This window comes from Gopherus flavomarginatus, chromosome 2, assembly GCF_025201925.1.
Source record: "Gopherus flavomarginatus isolate rGopFla2 chromosome 2, rGopFla2.mat.asm, whole genome shotgun sequence".
Lineage (NCBI taxonomy): Eukaryota > Metazoa > Chordata > Testudines > Testudinidae > Gopherus > Gopherus flavomarginatus.
In genome coordinates, this window is record NC_066618.1 from 238,207,736 (window position 1) to 238,225,163 (window position 17,428).

At 37.4% G+C, this 17,428-nt stretch overlaps 1 protein-coding gene across 1 annotated transcript in view; it reads right to left on the minus strand.

The window, feature by feature from the left end:
* Positions 1-979: 979 nt before the first annotated feature.
* The window catches only part of MYBL1 (MYB proto-oncogene like 1), a 36,957-nt gene continuing 20,508 nt past the window's right edge, over positions 980-17,428 (minus strand). Inside the window, exons 8-16 of the mRNA XM_050940867.1 lie at positions 16,929-17,033; positions 13,222-13,455; positions 12,170-12,535; positions 11,510-11,652; positions 10,998-11,112; positions 7,047-7,163; positions 6,841-6,945; positions 4,880-5,059; positions 980-3,693 (exon numbers count right to left, since the gene is read on the minus strand). Of these exons, the coding sequence (XP_050796824.1) occupies positions 3,565-3,693; positions 4,880-5,059; positions 6,841-6,945; positions 7,047-7,163; positions 10,998-11,112; positions 11,510-11,652; positions 12,170-12,535; positions 13,222-13,455; positions 16,929-17,033 (1,494 nt within the window). The 3' untranslated portion in view covers positions 980-3,564. The remainder of the gene's footprint in view (positions 3,694-4,879; positions 5,060-6,840; positions 6,946-7,046; positions 7,164-10,997; positions 11,113-11,509; positions 11,653-12,169; positions 12,536-13,221; positions 13,456-16,928; positions 17,034-17,428) is intronic.

Sequence of the window (17,428 nt, forward strand, 5' to 3'; positions counted from 1 at the left end):
TGCTTTCCATCCCTCCCCACTAAGGCCAAGATAGGGAGAGTAAGAGGAGCTATAGTCACAGCTGACAGATCAAAAAAACCCTGTATGCAGAATAGCTGATTTTCTAGAAGCCATCTACTGAAAAAAAGCAAAAGTAATGTGAAGGAGGAGGAGGAGGAAAACAGAAAAGCTGCCAAGCATCTTAGGCTTGTAGCTGAGACACAGGATGAGGTCACAGGAAGGTTTGGCTGTGAAAAGACCAAGTATTATTTTCCCTTTTAACAGGGAGTGGCTTGAGGAACTGTGTGTCCAAGACCAATAATGAGACTGCCATAAACTGAAATCTCAGACACTTGCATGAGAAGATCCAATAAGCAAAGATTACAGTATCCATAGAGACCTCACACCAGTTCCAACTGTTAAAAGTTGCAAGCATCATGCACTGCAATTTTTTTTTTAATAAAAAGACAATTAGAGGTTGCATCAGTGAAGCTTTTATTCTTTGAGAGTCCTAAACTAGATAGTTCTCTTACAGATTTTCCAATCTGCCAGTGAAGTCTGTCAGTTTCATGAACTCTTATTTGTTCCACAAATTTTATTCAGTAAATCACCCTTCATGTTAATTTAAAAAACCCTGCCGCACGCAGCCTCCCTCTCAGAAATTAATCGTTCATGTAACTAAAAAAATAGTAGGGAATGCAATACTAAAATGAGTTTTCTTCTGAATATTAAGAGAGAAGCTAAAAATCAAGGTAATGGAAGCCACACTGCAACCTCTACTTGACAGTCACTATCACAAATCTATACCAAAAAGATGATCCCCACAGACATGTTTTCCCTTCTCCATACTGATAGCTGTGGAATTATTGCAGCATTTTACTCATTTGGATGCATACCTAAATATTATTAGACTCTCACAAAATGTGTAACTAGAATATTTACAATAAATAAACCACACAGACTAGTCTTATTTCTCATAAGAAACAAGAAGCTTTTCCAGTAACCTTGTACATAGATGCTTTATTTCTGCTGTTAATATGGGTCTGCATTATATGCAAGATTCTCTTACATGAAGCAAAGTTTGTAGTACAACAAAAAAAAAACTAAACTTAATCAAGGCATTTGTTGTATATTATATCAAAACCTTAAAACAAAATGAATTATATATGTAGTCAGTTTTGTATGTATGTTTGGCTGCTACATGTATAGTCTACTTATAAACTGAAAGAAATGCAAATGCACACAACATTCAAAAGGTGATAAAAAGATGCCTGACGTCAAAGATTAAAACCTTTTCACTAACGCAGAAAAGCAGCAGTTAACTAGATGATTCAACCAATACCAACTCAAATAAATACTACTTATCATAACTATGTCTAACCTTGGTTCTGGTGTCTTTGGTGCAACCATTTCTAAGACATCGTCCAGGGGACAATAAATCCAGTTCCTGGCATGAAAGGCTTACAAGAATCTTTCTACATGTTATGCAACTTAATCACCTTCATTAATTCATTTTGTGCCACAGATTGGATTCTCCTTGTGAAATCTACTGCTAGCAATGAACACACCAAAACCACCACTGCCAAGGTGTTCTAACTGACTCCTCCCATTTGAAATGAATGAGGAATAATCCTGGCACAGCTGCGATTTTCAGATCTCTTTTCTACAAGAATTTGTATTCCTTTTAATCTGATTGCTTAAACTTTTTAAGCCTATTACAGAATCTAGGCATTCAAACATTCAATATTTAAATGTTCCTTTAAAAATATTGGAATCCATGAGCTGTTTTTAAAAGTATTTTAATAACCACACAGATTGCTTTTCACATACCACATACCAAGTGTTAAAATTAAGTAACAAAAAACATTTTCTAAAAGTCTTAGTATTATATGGTATAAATTCTGTGGTATGAATTTTGCTACATCCTGCATAGTAATGGTTGATCTCATTAAGATAACTGGAGAACCTGCCATCATTTTTTTTTTTTTTTTGGAAATTTTACATACAGTGCATATGATGCGCGCTCTTTCCATCTCTCATAGCAGCAAGCCGATTCTGCTATTATCTATAGCAGCACACCCAGGAGTGGAGAGGAAGAGTGTCTGAATTATAAATAGCTAAAGCTACAGTGTACAATTCTATTTACTTGTCAGTATTGTTGATAGCACACCATTATAATCTGCAAGAAATTAACTAGATAAAATCTCTACAACAAAAGCAAACCAAAACATTCCTTCAAAAAAGACAAAATAAGTGCAAATACCTAAAATAGGCAACCGAAGCAACTGTTGTAACCTGTAGAGGTTTAAATAAGGACAAAGATTTTCATACATAAACGTTCTCTTCACTCTTCAAATATTTAGTATAGTAAATATACAATGGTCAAACTTCTAAGTGCAGATAAGACTGTTTTAAAAACCAAGGTGCCAAGTTTTTTTTTTAAAATGTAATAAAATGCATTAATTTTTAATTCATTAATAGGACTCAATAATAGGGTCACATAAAGGACCTCAGGCTTGCTCTTATTTATATAATTAATTAAAAACAAGTTATTGGAATACTTGTATTATAATAATAAAGGGATAGTTTATAACTACTTTGCCGACCAACATGATTTAAAGGGTATATAGTGCAATCCTTAGGTAGATGTAACATACAGTATAGATTTATATGCTTCACAGCCTGTAATGATGCAGCTATTCCATACTTCAAGGTTAAAATCTGTCCTTTACCACTTTAGCTGTTATAACAGGAAACAACGTTGGCTTCTAGACAACCTACATACACATAAATATCTACATTTAAGCTTTAAAATGAAAATAAATTATAAAAACAGACTCCTTTCCAATTTACAAAAGTCTCCCTGTTCCTACATACTGTACAATACATTCAACAATGGTCTCAGTTTGAGATTTTGAAGAAAATACTGATGTTTTACACTAATGAAAAACTTAATTCATCCCATTTGCCTACTATCTTATTTCTAGTACCATTCTCAAATAAATATATTTAACACTGTAGTTAATTTTATTGTTTTTGCAGCATACCCAAAACTAGTAGTGCAACTTTCTATCCTTCCTTTAGACTCCTTTCCATTGTGTTTCTTTATATGGTAGAAAAAAATTGCTACATAAGCAACTGAGCACTTAAGCAAAATCATTTTCATACAGCTACGTATGGTGCTTATTCAGAAATCAGAAGTACCTGTAAACCTACTCTACATTCAAAATGCATTAACTGGAGAGTAGCAATGTATGTTGTGAAGAATAAATGTGAAAAACTGGGCTTAAAAAAAAGTGTATGTCAACATTTACTCCAATATTTTGGACTATTATTCTTTACACCCCGCTTTAGATTTTTAAAAAAATATATTGAAAAAGTTAATTGCAGGATTCTTTGTGCTATCCTTACTTGAAAAGGCAAAGCTTCATCTGTCTGTTTTGTCAATTAAAAAGAGAAGTTTTCCTTTACAAGGTTGTCTCAAAAATACCCAGAAGACTTCATTCACATATATTTAACTGGAATCTCTTTCAGTGTAGTGTTAATTGTAAGGGGAAGGGATGGTTTCGTCAGTTGCAGTGATCCTCACAGAATTAAAGCTCTTGAAGTGCTGCCGGAAGCTGTACATGTGCTCAGATATCGTCTTGCTTGTTCTGTCATGATAAGCTGATCTTCTGTTTTTCCATAAACAACTGCTTCCCACTCACAATTTGACTATATATAAAAAAATAGTTAAAAGGAAATTTTATTTTTTAAACAGCTGCATTTGAATACTTCAGCATTTAAATACAATCTTAATTCAGATATTCTTTTAAAAGCTATTTCCACACTAAATTTCACAAGTTTATGTAATCAAAATTCAAGTAATATCACATTTTATTGTCAGGGCCCATATATTTTGCAATACTTGGTCATAAATTCTGTGACAAAGCTTACTGCTTTTTCAGCACACCAGCAGTGCCTGTGCGCCAGGTTGAAAGTTCTAAGGTAACAAGTAGTGAGAGAGGGGCTTTCTTTAATTGAAATATTCATTGTAATAATTGATGCTGTAATAGCTAATTCAATAACACCCCTCCTTTTAGAATGTTTTCCCATTTATTTTACTTTGACGTTTCAAAAGACAGCAGAATGCGATACTGACAATGCACAGTAATTGCTGTTCAGAGGAAATGCAGAAAGTAGCTTGGCAGCTGGGAAGGGTGTAGTGGCTGGAAAGGATGTACGGTACTTTTTTTTATAAACACAGAAAGGAGGGTTTGGCAGCTGTGAAATGGGGGGCGGGAATCAGATATTTTGGGATGAATCGGATATGGTGGTGGACATTGGGGCTATCGATATAGGGGGGAGGGGGAATCAATGATCCACTAGCCCACCCCCCAGAAAACCTGAGCACTGAAATTCAAGCATGGGTAGCAAATCTGTAGAATGTCTCTTGATCAGGCCTGACTTGTGGTGGACCATTACAGAGCTAGCATAAGTAGTAGTGAGCAATTTACATGTCCTTTACTGCCATGTAACCACAAACTAGAATCTGGCCCAAGGAAATGTTACTGCACAGAAACACTTTTCAGAGAAATCTTAGCCATATAACATTACCAAGTGTTTCAATCCTAAAACAGACTGATAAGTTACATTTCAGAATTTAAGTAATTTGAATAAAAAGAGTTTATTTAAAAATTGTCCAGAGTTCAGACATGGAGTAAGTTTTCATCACCGAATTACTAGCTTGAAAAAACAGGAATCATAGAAACAGATCCAAACTAAATAATGGTGGCAAAAATATTGGCCAAGATTCCTATCAGTTATCAAAAAACTGAGGTACAAACTAAAAAATTATTAGAGACCATTTAACAGTTAAAATTGGTAATGAAATTAATAAAAAAGTATCTTGAATCCAGACCTGAAGAGACTTTTCCATTTTGACATTTTTTGAAGTGCAAGAATTCAGTTTCTTTTTAATTACTGTATTTGTTTTGTTTGTTGAAGTTGTAGCTTGTTTCTCCAATGTCAGATTACATCTGCTGTCATGTATTTCCAGCAACGGTATCATTAGTAAAGATGTAGTATAGATATTTTCTGACTAATGGCAAAAAGACAGGAATGGAGAAGAGGAATAAAAGTTAGTATTTAGTAAAACCACCTTTAACTGTTAATTCAAAAAAACCAAAATAGGAAAATAAAGCAACTATGTAGCAGGTAGAATTAATGAGTAAACATTTCTGAGAAAACCCCTCGTCTAGTACTTTATACTGATTTGACACTAGTTATCAACCTTTTTCTTTATGAGGCCCCCCAATATGCTATAAAAACTCCATAGCACAGCTGTGCCACAAGTGTTTTTCTGCATATGAAAGCCAGAGCCAATATTAGAGCATAGCAGGGAGGGCAATAGCCCAGGGCCCCACAAAGCTAAGTTGCTCAGGCTCTGGCTTCAGCCCTGTGTGGTGGGACTCAGGGATCCAGGCTGCAGTCCTGCATGGCAGAATTTTGGCTTTGTGGCCTGGGCTCTAGCGAGTCTAATACCAGCCATGCTTGGTGGACCCCTGAAACCTGCTCCTGGCCCCCAGAGGGCCCTGAACCCCTGCTTGAGAACGACTGTACTAGACTATACTGGGATCCAAAATGTATTGGTAACAACTGAATTTAAAACACAGTTGCTGCTGGCATGGCTCTGATGCTAATTCCTTGACCAGGGTGGACCAGTTTTTCTTCTCCCTTATGTTATATATTCATACTAAAGCTGCAATTATATTTTCTTTAAAATAAGTTATATAAAACTTGATAGCTTGGCATGGTTTTAGAAACAGTTATAAAATATAAATCTCTGTCCACACTAAGACAGAAAGTTATACTAGAAGCCTGCTACTAAAACACATGTTTAATACTCAAGTATCAGAGGGGTAGTCGTGTTAGTCTGGATCTGTAAAAGCAGCAAAGAATCCTGTGGCACCTTATCGACTAACAGACGTTTTGGAGCATGAGCATTCGTGGGTGAATACCCACTTCGTTGGATGCATGTAGTGGAAATTTCCAGGGGCAGGTATTTGCTGCTTTTATGTTTAATACTGATTTTTACGGAAATACTGCTTTCCGTGTTTTTTGTTTACAGATACTGAGGGAGACACTGGACTGATTGTTTCAAAAATTGGTTTAATATATTCTCCCAAATTATATTCAAAAGCAATACATTCACAAGCCTGTTTCATCATTGCCATGCACCACTAGCCACAATTTTGGTATGCAAACTTTTACAGTACCATCAAACAGAAATAAAACCACTGTGTAGGAAATTCCCTTGATTGCTTACAAAAACAACAAAAACAAAAAAAAAATTTTTTAAATGCTGTGTTGAATTGCCAGCCATCTTTGCATCTTTCCTCCATGGCGGATTCTCCACGTACTTACTAAGATATTAAAATTCCTCATTTTTCCCATTCATTTCAACGGTTGCCCATCCTACAATGGCTGTACTACAGCCAACAGCCTTCTTCCTAAGGATGGAACTGGGCTGCTCATCACCATCCTTCCTTAAAACTGACTAAAAAGGCAAAAACTTCCCCTGTCCCACTGCCATTAATGTCATCCAAGAATCCAGTGATTCAACAAGCAAAAGATCACCATTTGCAATACAATCCATACATTCCCCAAACTCATAATCCCACACACCATAGCATGGAGGCCAAGCAGGTACTGGAGACAACTACTTTTTAAATTGCTACAGGTTTACTGTTACTTCTCAATAGTTAGACCCCAAGGTGACTATTTACTAGCACTGCTTAAAAAAAAAAAAAAAAAGGAGAAATATCTGTTCCATTTTTCATCAAAATTTCTACCAGTTCTACTATTTATTAGTATACCAACCTGTACATCCAAAACATTCTCTTCTGTGAAGAGTTGGGCACCAAGTTCTTCTTTTTCCCAAGAATCCAAGACCAATGATTTTCTGACTTTCTTGGCAGAAGTGTGCTGTGATCAACATTTTATAAAGAAAAAATTGAATATTACCATTTAAGAGTTGCCATTTTTTGCTACCACTATTATAATAAAGTAACATACTGCACCATTACCTCTTGCTTGCAGCTTTTATAGACAGAGTCATCTTCCTCCTTAAGGAATATGTCTGTTCCAGTTTCCTCTTTTAAAACCTCTCGAATATCTTCTTCCAAGAAGGCAAGTGGTTGTGACTAATTTAAATGGGGGAGGAGCCACAGAAAATTTATCAGTTGCTGGTTTTCACCACATTTTACATTCATTTTGGTTATTATAATAAGGAGGTATCATCTACTCCATGGGAGGTAGAAAGCCTCAGTAAAATCCACCAAGATATTAAGGAATAAAAATTACTGCATTTGATAACTACAGTTCAGCATTTCAAGACTGAACAGATTTTAACAATGCTGTATTATTCCAAGTTATTTTTAGCCAGCTTGTTTTCTCATTAGGTCTATAAACATATTTTAACCCTAAAGAGGGAAACTTAAACTACATAAACAGTTTGTGTTTATTAGCCAACGGAACTATGAATGATAACTTTATCCAATAAGAACCACATTGTTTGGAAGCACAAACCATTGTGCTACTTTTTGTAGGAGACATTTCAAACTGAACATGTACATTATTGAATTACAGCATTCAGCTTTATTTTACACTTCCAAATTCAAACCCAACACACACACACAGGTGATGAAGCATCCCCTACAAATAGCACTATGGTTTATCCACTACAAAAATGTGATCCTTGTTGGGGAGAAACTCGTATTTACACCAATAATATATCTTTGCATAAGGCACTAAACTATAAAATACAGTGTATAATTTCACATACAGATGGTCCCTTTATGTACCTGCAGGGGGAGAGGATTCTACTAAGCTCAAAACTTTGGCTTTAAGAGCCAACATAGTAGTGGATAAAAGCTGGAGGGCCGAGCTACTATTTGCATTGTGAGGAGCAGAGGTTAGAATCTAGAGTGAGGGTAGCAAGGGTGGTGCCAATCCCGATGGCTGAATCTGAGCAGCCTTTAGTATTTATTATAGCATTTAGTATGGGAACAAAGGAGCAGCCAAAATATAATGGATTGGAAAGGAAAGGGGCAGATTTCACAAAAGGTAAATCAACTAGGGCTGCTAAGCAATTAAAAAAATTGTGATAGTGTGATTTAAAAAATCAATCATGATTAATCATGCTGTTAAACAGAATACTATTTATATAAATATTTTGGATGTTTTCCATGTTTTCAAATATATTGATTTCAATTCCCACACAGAATATGAAGTGTGCAGTGCTCACTTTATATTTATTTTTACTATATTTGCACTGTAAAAATAAAAGTATTTTTCAATTCACCTAATACAAGTACTGTAGTGCAATCTCTTTATTATGAAAGTTGAACTTCCAAATGTAGAGTTATGTACAAAAAAAAACTGCATTCAAAAATAAAAAATTAAAATATTAGAGCCTGTAAGTCCACTCAGTTCTTCTTCTCGTTCAGCCAATCGCTCAGACAAACAAGTTTGTTTGCATTTGCAGGAGATAATGCTGCCCACTTCTTGTTTACAAATGTCACTTGAAAGTAAGAACAGGCATTAACACAGCATTGCTGTAGCTGGCATTTCAAGATATTTACATGCCAGATATGCTAAACATTCATATGTCCCTTCATGCTTCAACCACCATTCCAGAGGACATGTCCATGCTGATGATGGGTCGATAACAATCCAAAAAGGTGTGGACAGACGCATGTTCATTTTTATCATCTGAGTCAGACGCCACCAACAGAAGGTTGATTTTCTTTTTTGGTGGTTTGGGTTCTGTGGTTTCCACATCAGAGTGCTGCTCTTTTAAGACTTTTGGAAGCAAGCTCCACAGTTCATCCCTCTCAGATTTTGGAAGGCACTTTAGATTCTTAAACCTTGGGTCGAGTGCAGTAGCTATCTTTTGACAACTCACTGGTGCCTTCTGTGCGTTGTGTGAAATCTGCAGCAAGTTTTCTTAAAATGAACAATGCGCTGAGTCATCATCAGAGACTACTATAACATGAAATATATGGCAGAATGCGAGTAAAATAGAGCCAAAGACACACAATTCTTCCCCAAGGAGTTCAGTCACAAATTTAATTAATGCATTTTTTTTTAAACGAGTGTCATCCTCATGGAAGCATGTCCTCTGGAATGGTGGCCAAAGCATGAAGAAGTATATGAATGTTTAGCATATCTGGCACATAAATACCTTGTAATGCTGGCTACAAAAGTGCCATGTGAACTTCTTTTCTTACTTTCAGGTGACACTGTAAATAAGAAATGGGCAGTAAATGTAAACAAACTTGTTCCTCTTAGCGATTGGCTAAACAAGAAGTAGAACTGAGTGGACTTGTAGGCTCGAAAGTTTAATTGTTTTGTTTCTGAGTGCAGTTATGTAACAAAAAAAAAAGTCTACATTTGTAATTTGTGCTTTCAGGATAAAGGGACTGCACTATGGTACTTGTATTAGGTGAATTGAAAAATATTTCATTTATCATTTTTACAGTGCAAATATCTGTAATAAAAATATAAAGTGTGCACTGTACACTTTGTATTGTGTTGTAATTGAAATCAACGTATTTGAAAATGTAGATAAACGTCCAAAACATTTAATACATTTCAATTGGTATTCTATTGTTTAACAGTATGATTAAAACTGATTTTTTTGAGTTAATCATGTGAGTTAACTGCAATTAATTGACAGCCCTAAAATCAACTAAATTCAGAAGATTCCTGTGCACCAGCAAGCAATTCAGCAGGAAGAGGCAAAGCTAAAATGAGCAGACTTAGTTTGAGCATAGGTGTAAAGCTATAATATGGTCCCAATGGCAAAGAAGTTACCCACAAAAGCCAGAAGAATCAAAGCAAACACAGTGATGTTTTATATGAAGATATGTGACTCAGTTGTACATTTCATGAAAGCTCCTTCTCCCAGAATACTCCAGATTTTATTTTACGAACATACAACTAAGGATGAAAGACACTCTACTTCTAAATATTAATCACCACCAAAAAATAATTTATTGAGAGCACTATAGTGCAGGGATAGACTATGCTGGGTCAGGGAGCAGAACCTTAAGGACCAAATTCAGTCTCGGTGTGAAGGGCCTGAATTACCACTGACTAGAAATTGCACCAGTTTAGCCAGGACTGACTTGGTTTTTAAGTGTCAAAAAGTGACAGTCACCCATACTTTCATCTGCACCAGCTCAGAAAGTCTCCATTGTCTTACCCTCTGGCCCAGAAAACATGGTTTGATTCAAAAATAAAGACAGCAAACAAAATATTTTTAGATCATGGCATTACCACATGTGTAATTTCAAGCTATATGCATGAGAATTGATTAATGTATAGTGATTCAAGAAAACAAAGAAAATGCTTAAGTCTACCCTTGTTGGTATTCTTAGGACTTGTCTTCACTGCCGCACTGTAGCGGCACTGATGTAGTGCAGCTTATGAAGATGCTCTACATCAACAGGAAAGCACACTCCCGTCAACATAATTACCACATCTCAATGACAGGCAGAAGATATGTCAATGGGAGAGCGTCTCCCACTCTCCCAGTGTAGACTCTGCTTTAAGTCAAAGTAACTTACATCACTCAGAAGGGTGGTTTTTTCACATCCCTGAGTGACGTAAGATGTCTACACTACCACGTAAGGTCAAGATAAGCCCTTAGAGGATATAAATTGAATGAGCGTGGGATCTGAATCTTTTACTCTCTGGAGATGGTCCCTTCAAAAAATGATTGGAGCATACTGGTGGGGCAGAAAGGGGAAGCCTGCACTGTTGCTGCCCCATGCTGTAACTGTCCTGTGGATAAACAGAAGACTATCTTTCAGCATTGGAAAGTGCTACACCTTTCAACGACACTAATAATTTTACTAACTTTTTTTAAATGTTCATGTTAAGGCTCACTTTGTAAGTCAGTATTTTGTACAGTGAGGGCATTCAGACTCACTTAAGAGAAACATTAACGAACAGGCAAAGAGATCACATACCACAATTTTGAGAGGGCCATATTTTTTCTCCTGAGCAGCTAGAGCATTCTTAAAAGGAGTTGGAGTCCTTGGTGTGGTACCCAGTAAAGATCTTCTAATTGTTGGCGTTCTAAAACTATCCAAGCAGAGAAAAATGTTCACATGTATTTTAACATTTCATGATTCCTGATAGTTAAGCATATATGACAAATTCATCAAAATTAGCTATTCTGTTTACTTCTTTATACAATGGAATACATAGGCACACAAAAATCAAGAAACATCACTGTGTATTTGCCCCAAGTACATCTAAACTAATTTTCATTTAGTACAATATTAAAAATATTAAGGGGAAATTAAAATTAAAGTCACTTCTTGGGAAATCAGAGAAAAACAAGGCCGATCTATGTTTGCATGCAAATATTTAAACTTCCTTTTAAAAATATTAATAGCTGCATATACAGCTAAATTGGTTTCGCATAGTCTCAGAATCTTGCTTTTATTTCAACATCTGATCTTTAGTGTCATCCTACCCTGCATTTTCCTTTTGGTCTTTTGGTGTCATTTCCTTGTGGAGAGGAGTTGTAATAAGGACTTTCTGCCCACAGATCGGAGTTGATGTAAATGCAGGATTTTCAAGGTTAAATTGTTCATTTCCGGAGCATGTGTTGAAAAACTAGAAGAAAAACTAAGCCAACTTACAAAACATGAACTCTTACATTATGCTGAGCAATAAAAAAAAAAATTTCCCACGTGATTTCAATTGAAAATCTCTAACAACTTCTTTAAAAAGTTATATGCCTCCATCCCCACAATATGAGCTGAATTTACTAGTGAAACCTCAATCTGAATTTTCTTTAAAAAAAAAATTCACAGAATGCGGCAAGGCCCTGTAGCTACACAATCAAATCTGAACAACCTCCAGTAAGTGCAGGAAGAAAATTGAAGCCCAGTTTTCAAGCTGTAGTAGAGATCAGTCCCAGAAAGGAAATCAGGTAACCAATTTCACCATTTTTAAAAGAACCTGTTTCTTCCATATTAAAGCTCTCCCTTAAATTCGGCCAGTCCTTTAATACATTCTAAGCTGTTTCCTAATACATTAAATTAAGGTACAAGGTACTATTCAAAAAATCCCGTAATTTGTATTGGTTCATTGCAATCCTAGCTTTCTAGCTGTATTAAAAAATTCATACCTGCGATGGGGAAAAGGGTAGTGTTTTTACAGGTGTTTGTTTTAGTGCAACATTGACAGCATCATTATATGATCCATCATTCAGCTCATTGACTGGTGACTGTCCAACTCGCAATCTTTTTTTCTTCCTTAGGATAGCTGGTGGAGTGCTGAACTTGGCTATGGAAGGAGATGTTGAAAGAATCTCTTCTCCTTCTCCACTGCTACAACTATTTTTCTTCCCATCAAGAACAACACTGACATTAAACTGGCACTCCATAGCCCCTTCATTGTGTTGAATCCTCAATGTTACTGGAGCAGGTTTGACAGGGGAATTAGCAGCCTCAGAAAGGTCAAAGCTGGTGACATCGCTCCATGCTACTGGATCCTACAATGTAAGGATACAAGACACTCAGGCTTGGACATACTCACATTTTAGCTAAATTTTTGCTAATCTGAAATGTTCCAAGTGGAAGTTGTAGATCGCAAAGTTCCTGTCTGGAATATTTCAAGTGAGCAACAGTTTCTCTCATTATATTGCATTTTATATATCAGCTTTCAAAACCAGTTATAACTCACTACAAGCATTCAGAGAAGTTATATATTGAGTATTAATTCTCACATTTTTAAAGCTACAAAAATATATTCATTACTCACCCTAATCATATACAATCTAATTTAGGCATACATTTACAGTCCAGACAGAAGTAGCTTGATACAATTAAGATTGGTTGGTTGGTTATAACAACCGGCTACCCCAGCTTCTGGCATTCCAGTAAAAAATGTCAATTTAACTCAGTTATATCGAGCTTGTAATTAAGGCATTACACTCTGGATTAAATATTTCCCCTACCTCTCTTACACAACTAGATAATTTTATATAGTTTGTTTTCAGTACAATTCACTCATGACTTTCAATAAAGCAAGCAATCAACAGTAGTGAAACTATACCTATCAGTACTATATGAAGTAATTTCAAACATTTTACATATGTACTATGAAAATATGAACATACCCAAATATAAACAGATTGCATCCTTATTGAAAACTAGAGAATCACACATCCCAACTTACAGATTCAATAAGCTCTAGTGTCTCTGCAAATTCTGGAATGGTCTGTAGAGATGACAACACTGCATTCGCCTCCACAGCTAGGTACTTGGTGGGTGAATTCTGCTGCGCAGATGTGCCCTGGGCCTCATCCATACTGTAAAACTCACTTGTTTGTTCCTCAAGGCTATTTAGAGTATTAGACATGCTATCTTCCATGATGAAGCTTCCAGACCAGCTAGAGAAACTTCCAGTTTGCTAGTAGTACAATAGAAATGCATTGTTTTATTCAAATTTGAAATTGAAAATAAATTAGAAACATGATTTTGGGGCAAGTTTCATAAACATACTATTATGGACACATTGTATAGTAATATTTTGTTTCAGAATGAACTTTTACCATTCTCCAGTGGATGTACTCACAACAATCTTATTCAGCTCAATGATCTCCCTACCTTTCCCCAGCCAACTTACTTTTTGAAGTAATGCAATTACATTCTTATTTCCCTTAAATTTACAGGACACAGTCAACATTCCCCTTCTCTTACATTTATTCCTTTGTCCTCTGCTCATTACTATAATTGAAATTCTATTTCATATATATTTATATATGGTTCCCTATTGCTCATGTTGAAAGTCACTGGTGATATAAGCTTCCCCACTCTCCTGAACATTAAGACATTAATCGATGTCATCTACATAATAGTTTAAAGGCACATTTTCAGGTTAAAATATTTCATTCTTAAAAATTTTCTATTTAAAGTTGACTTAACTCTTTACTGATTATGCTATTTTGTTTCATCACTGACCAATAAAGTGATGTTATTTTGTTTATAGACCACCTCATTTCCAGCTTCTCATGCACCATTATAACATAATGAGTATGAAGAGATATTGGAATTATCATACTGGATCGGACCAGAGTCCATCTAGTCCAGTATCCTATCTCTGACAGTGGCCAGTACCACAGGTTTGAGGAGGAAAGAGGAAGAATCCCAAAATAGGCAGATGTGGGACAGTCTGCTGTTACCCCCTGGACCTCAAAGATAGCTATCATCAGGGTCTCCATTAGAGGTTTCATATTCCTTCCAAAATTCATCATTAAGTGACAACTCTGGATATTTTTTATATTCACATTAGCGTCCATTCCCTCTTTCCAAACTTGCTAATTTCTTGGCGTCAACATTATCCTGTGGCAACAAGCTCTATAGTCAAAATAAGTGTTGTGTGAAAAAAGTAATTTCTTATGAGTTTTGAATTTACCACCTTCAAATTTCATATAATGTACCCTTGTTCTTGTGTTGAGAGACGGAGAACAGAAGTTCCTGATCTCTCTTTATATATGCCATTTATTATTTTGCATACTTGCATCATGTGCCCTCCCTCTTATCTGTCTCCTTTCTAAGGTAAACAATCCCCAACTTTTAAATCTCTTTTCACGATAGTGTTTCCAGGCCCTTGATCATTCTCGTTACTCTTCTCTGTTCACCTCCAATGTGCATTACTATGCATTTATTGACTCTGAATTTCATATGTAATTGTGTTGCCACTCACCTAGATTGTTTCAGTCTTTCCTGTAGCTCCTCACAGTCCTTGCTGGTCCTGACTAACCTAAATAACTTTGTCTCCTGCAAATTTTGCTGCTTCACTACTCACTTCCCCTTTATAGATCATTAAAGTTTGCATGGCAGGTGAAAGTATTTTTTTTTAAATAAATATCCCTTCATGAACCCTGTGGTGTTCTGGATTGTAAATACATGTAGGAACTGCAGAGGACACTAATGTTCTACTGGACCACAGGTAGAGCCCTACCAAATTCACAGCTATGAAAAACTTGTCGTGGACTGTGAAAACTGGTCTCACCTGTGAAATCTAGTCTTTTGTGTACTTTTACCCTATACCAGGGGTCTCAAAGTCCCGGAGCACGGGCCATCTGCAGCCTAAGAACTGCTGCAATGTGGACCGCGGGGCTCCAACAATTTTGGGGACGGGTCTCTCCCTTGTCCCCACCTGCCAACCCCGGGCACTCTTCTCCTCCCCCCCCCCCCCCGCGCGCATCCTCCAGGTGATTTAAAAAGTCTCGGGGCCCAACCCACCACTGGCAGCACAGCAGAGCTGAGCAGCTTCCTGCGCACTCACTCCATGTGGCTGCTGGCCCCTCCCTGTGGCCCCAGGGCGGGGCAGGACTGTGCCTCCGTGCCCTGCCCCCACCCTGAGCACTCCTGTGGCCAATGGGAAGCTGTGGGGGCAGTGACTGGGGGCAGCAGTGTGTGGAGGCCCCCCCCCGACCACAGAGCCCTAGGTAAGCACCGCACCCCATGACTCCCTCCCAGAGTCTGCATCCCCACTCCCTCCCCACATACTCCCTCCCACCACCAAACTCCCTCCCAGAGCCTGCACCCTGCATCCCAATCCCCTACCCCAAACCTCCTCCCCCACCCAAACTCCCTCCCAGAACCATAGGCAGGTGGGGAGCGGAGTTTGGATGTGGAGCAGGTTCTGGGCAGCATAAGTTACATTATTGGCCCATTGGAAGGATTTGAGGACTGGCACTAGTTCTAAGATAAATTGAGTTTGAGACCTATACTGCTCTATACTATACAGATTTCACGTGGGAGACCAGCGTTTCTCAAACTAGGGGGTCCTAACCCAAAAAGGGGTTGCGCGGGGGAGATCACAGTATTGCCACCCTTACATCTGCACTGCCTTCAGTACTGGGTAGCCAGAGACCAGCAGCAGCACAGATTTAAGGGTAACAATACTTCTGTGTTGCTGCCGTCACAGCTGGACGGCTGGAAAGTGGCAACTGCTGGCTGAAGGCCCAGCTCTGAAGGCAGCAGTTCAGAAGTAAGGGTGACAGTATCATACCATGCCATCCTTACTTCTGCAGTGCGCTGCATTCAGAGCTGGGCTTCTGGCCACAAGCCACTGCTCTCCAGCCGTCCAGCTCTGCATGCAGCGCTGCCACTAGCAGCAGCACAGAAGTAAGGGTGGTAATACCGCAAACCTACTCCCCTACAATAACCTGGTGATCGCCCCCCTACAATCCTCTTTTGTGTCAGGACTGCTAGTTACAACATCATGAAATTTCAGATTTAAATATCTGAAATCATGAAATTTACAATTTTAAAAATCCTATGACCATGAAATTAACCAAAACAGACCATGAATTTGGTAGTGTTCTAACCATAGCTCTCCTTTGCTATCTTTTCTGAGAATCAATGGTAGAAAAATCAGATATAGCAAAATACTGAAAAACATTTTTCTTTATCTATGTTGATCAACTAAATGGTTTATCTACGGAAATAAGTACTTTCAATTCCAGGCTGTTCTTAAACCAACAAAATTTTGCAGCCATTATTCACATGGTTACCCCTTCGAAAGTAACACAATTACTCAGTACATGAAGTGTTGCTGGAGTGGATCTCAAATAAGGGCTGAGTGAAACTAGTAGCAGGCGAAATTACCATTCTAAAAGTCATCTCTTTCTCTAGGATTACGAAAAAAAGCACTTGATTATACTACAGTATTTACCTCAAGTTAAAAAACACCATGTTAAAAGAAAAATAATGTACATTCCCCAAATTGAAGTCCTATACGTACACCAAGTTTGATCAGTTTTGGAAGAGCATATTAAAGCTATTATAGAATTACTAGCATCCATTAACGAACTGCTGATCAATCTTGGTGTAAAGCCAATACAAGTATTTATACAAATACACAGTCCTTACAGATGATACTCGTTTTCTTCTGATTTCATTCTCAGCTGACATAAGGAGCAACTCAAGTTCCTTTATTTTCTTTTCTTTATCAGGATCATCATCAACAAATGGATGCTGAAAGGGGTATTAGAAAACAGGATAGAAGCTGTTAATATAACAAATGTAAGGCTTCCCTTTACTGGCTAGACTTCTACTTTCTTACATCCTGCACATGCTGGGAGCAGAACTATGTAAGCTATAAAGCCATGCTTGACAACCATTTTAGAATAAGGTTGTCAATTGCACGGTTTTGGCACGATTTCAGTGCCCAGCACAGACAGATGTGTCTGATTTTCAACCTATGCATGCAGAAATCATGCTAGTTCTAATTAGTTTTAGTACTGTTTGTGAACATTCAGCATGCTATACTAGGCTTCTATGACAAATTCCCCAGTTCTAGCTCTAGTGGAAGTACCCGTGGAAACAGAAGTATAGAGCACACTCCAGATGACCACCTGCATTTTAAGCAC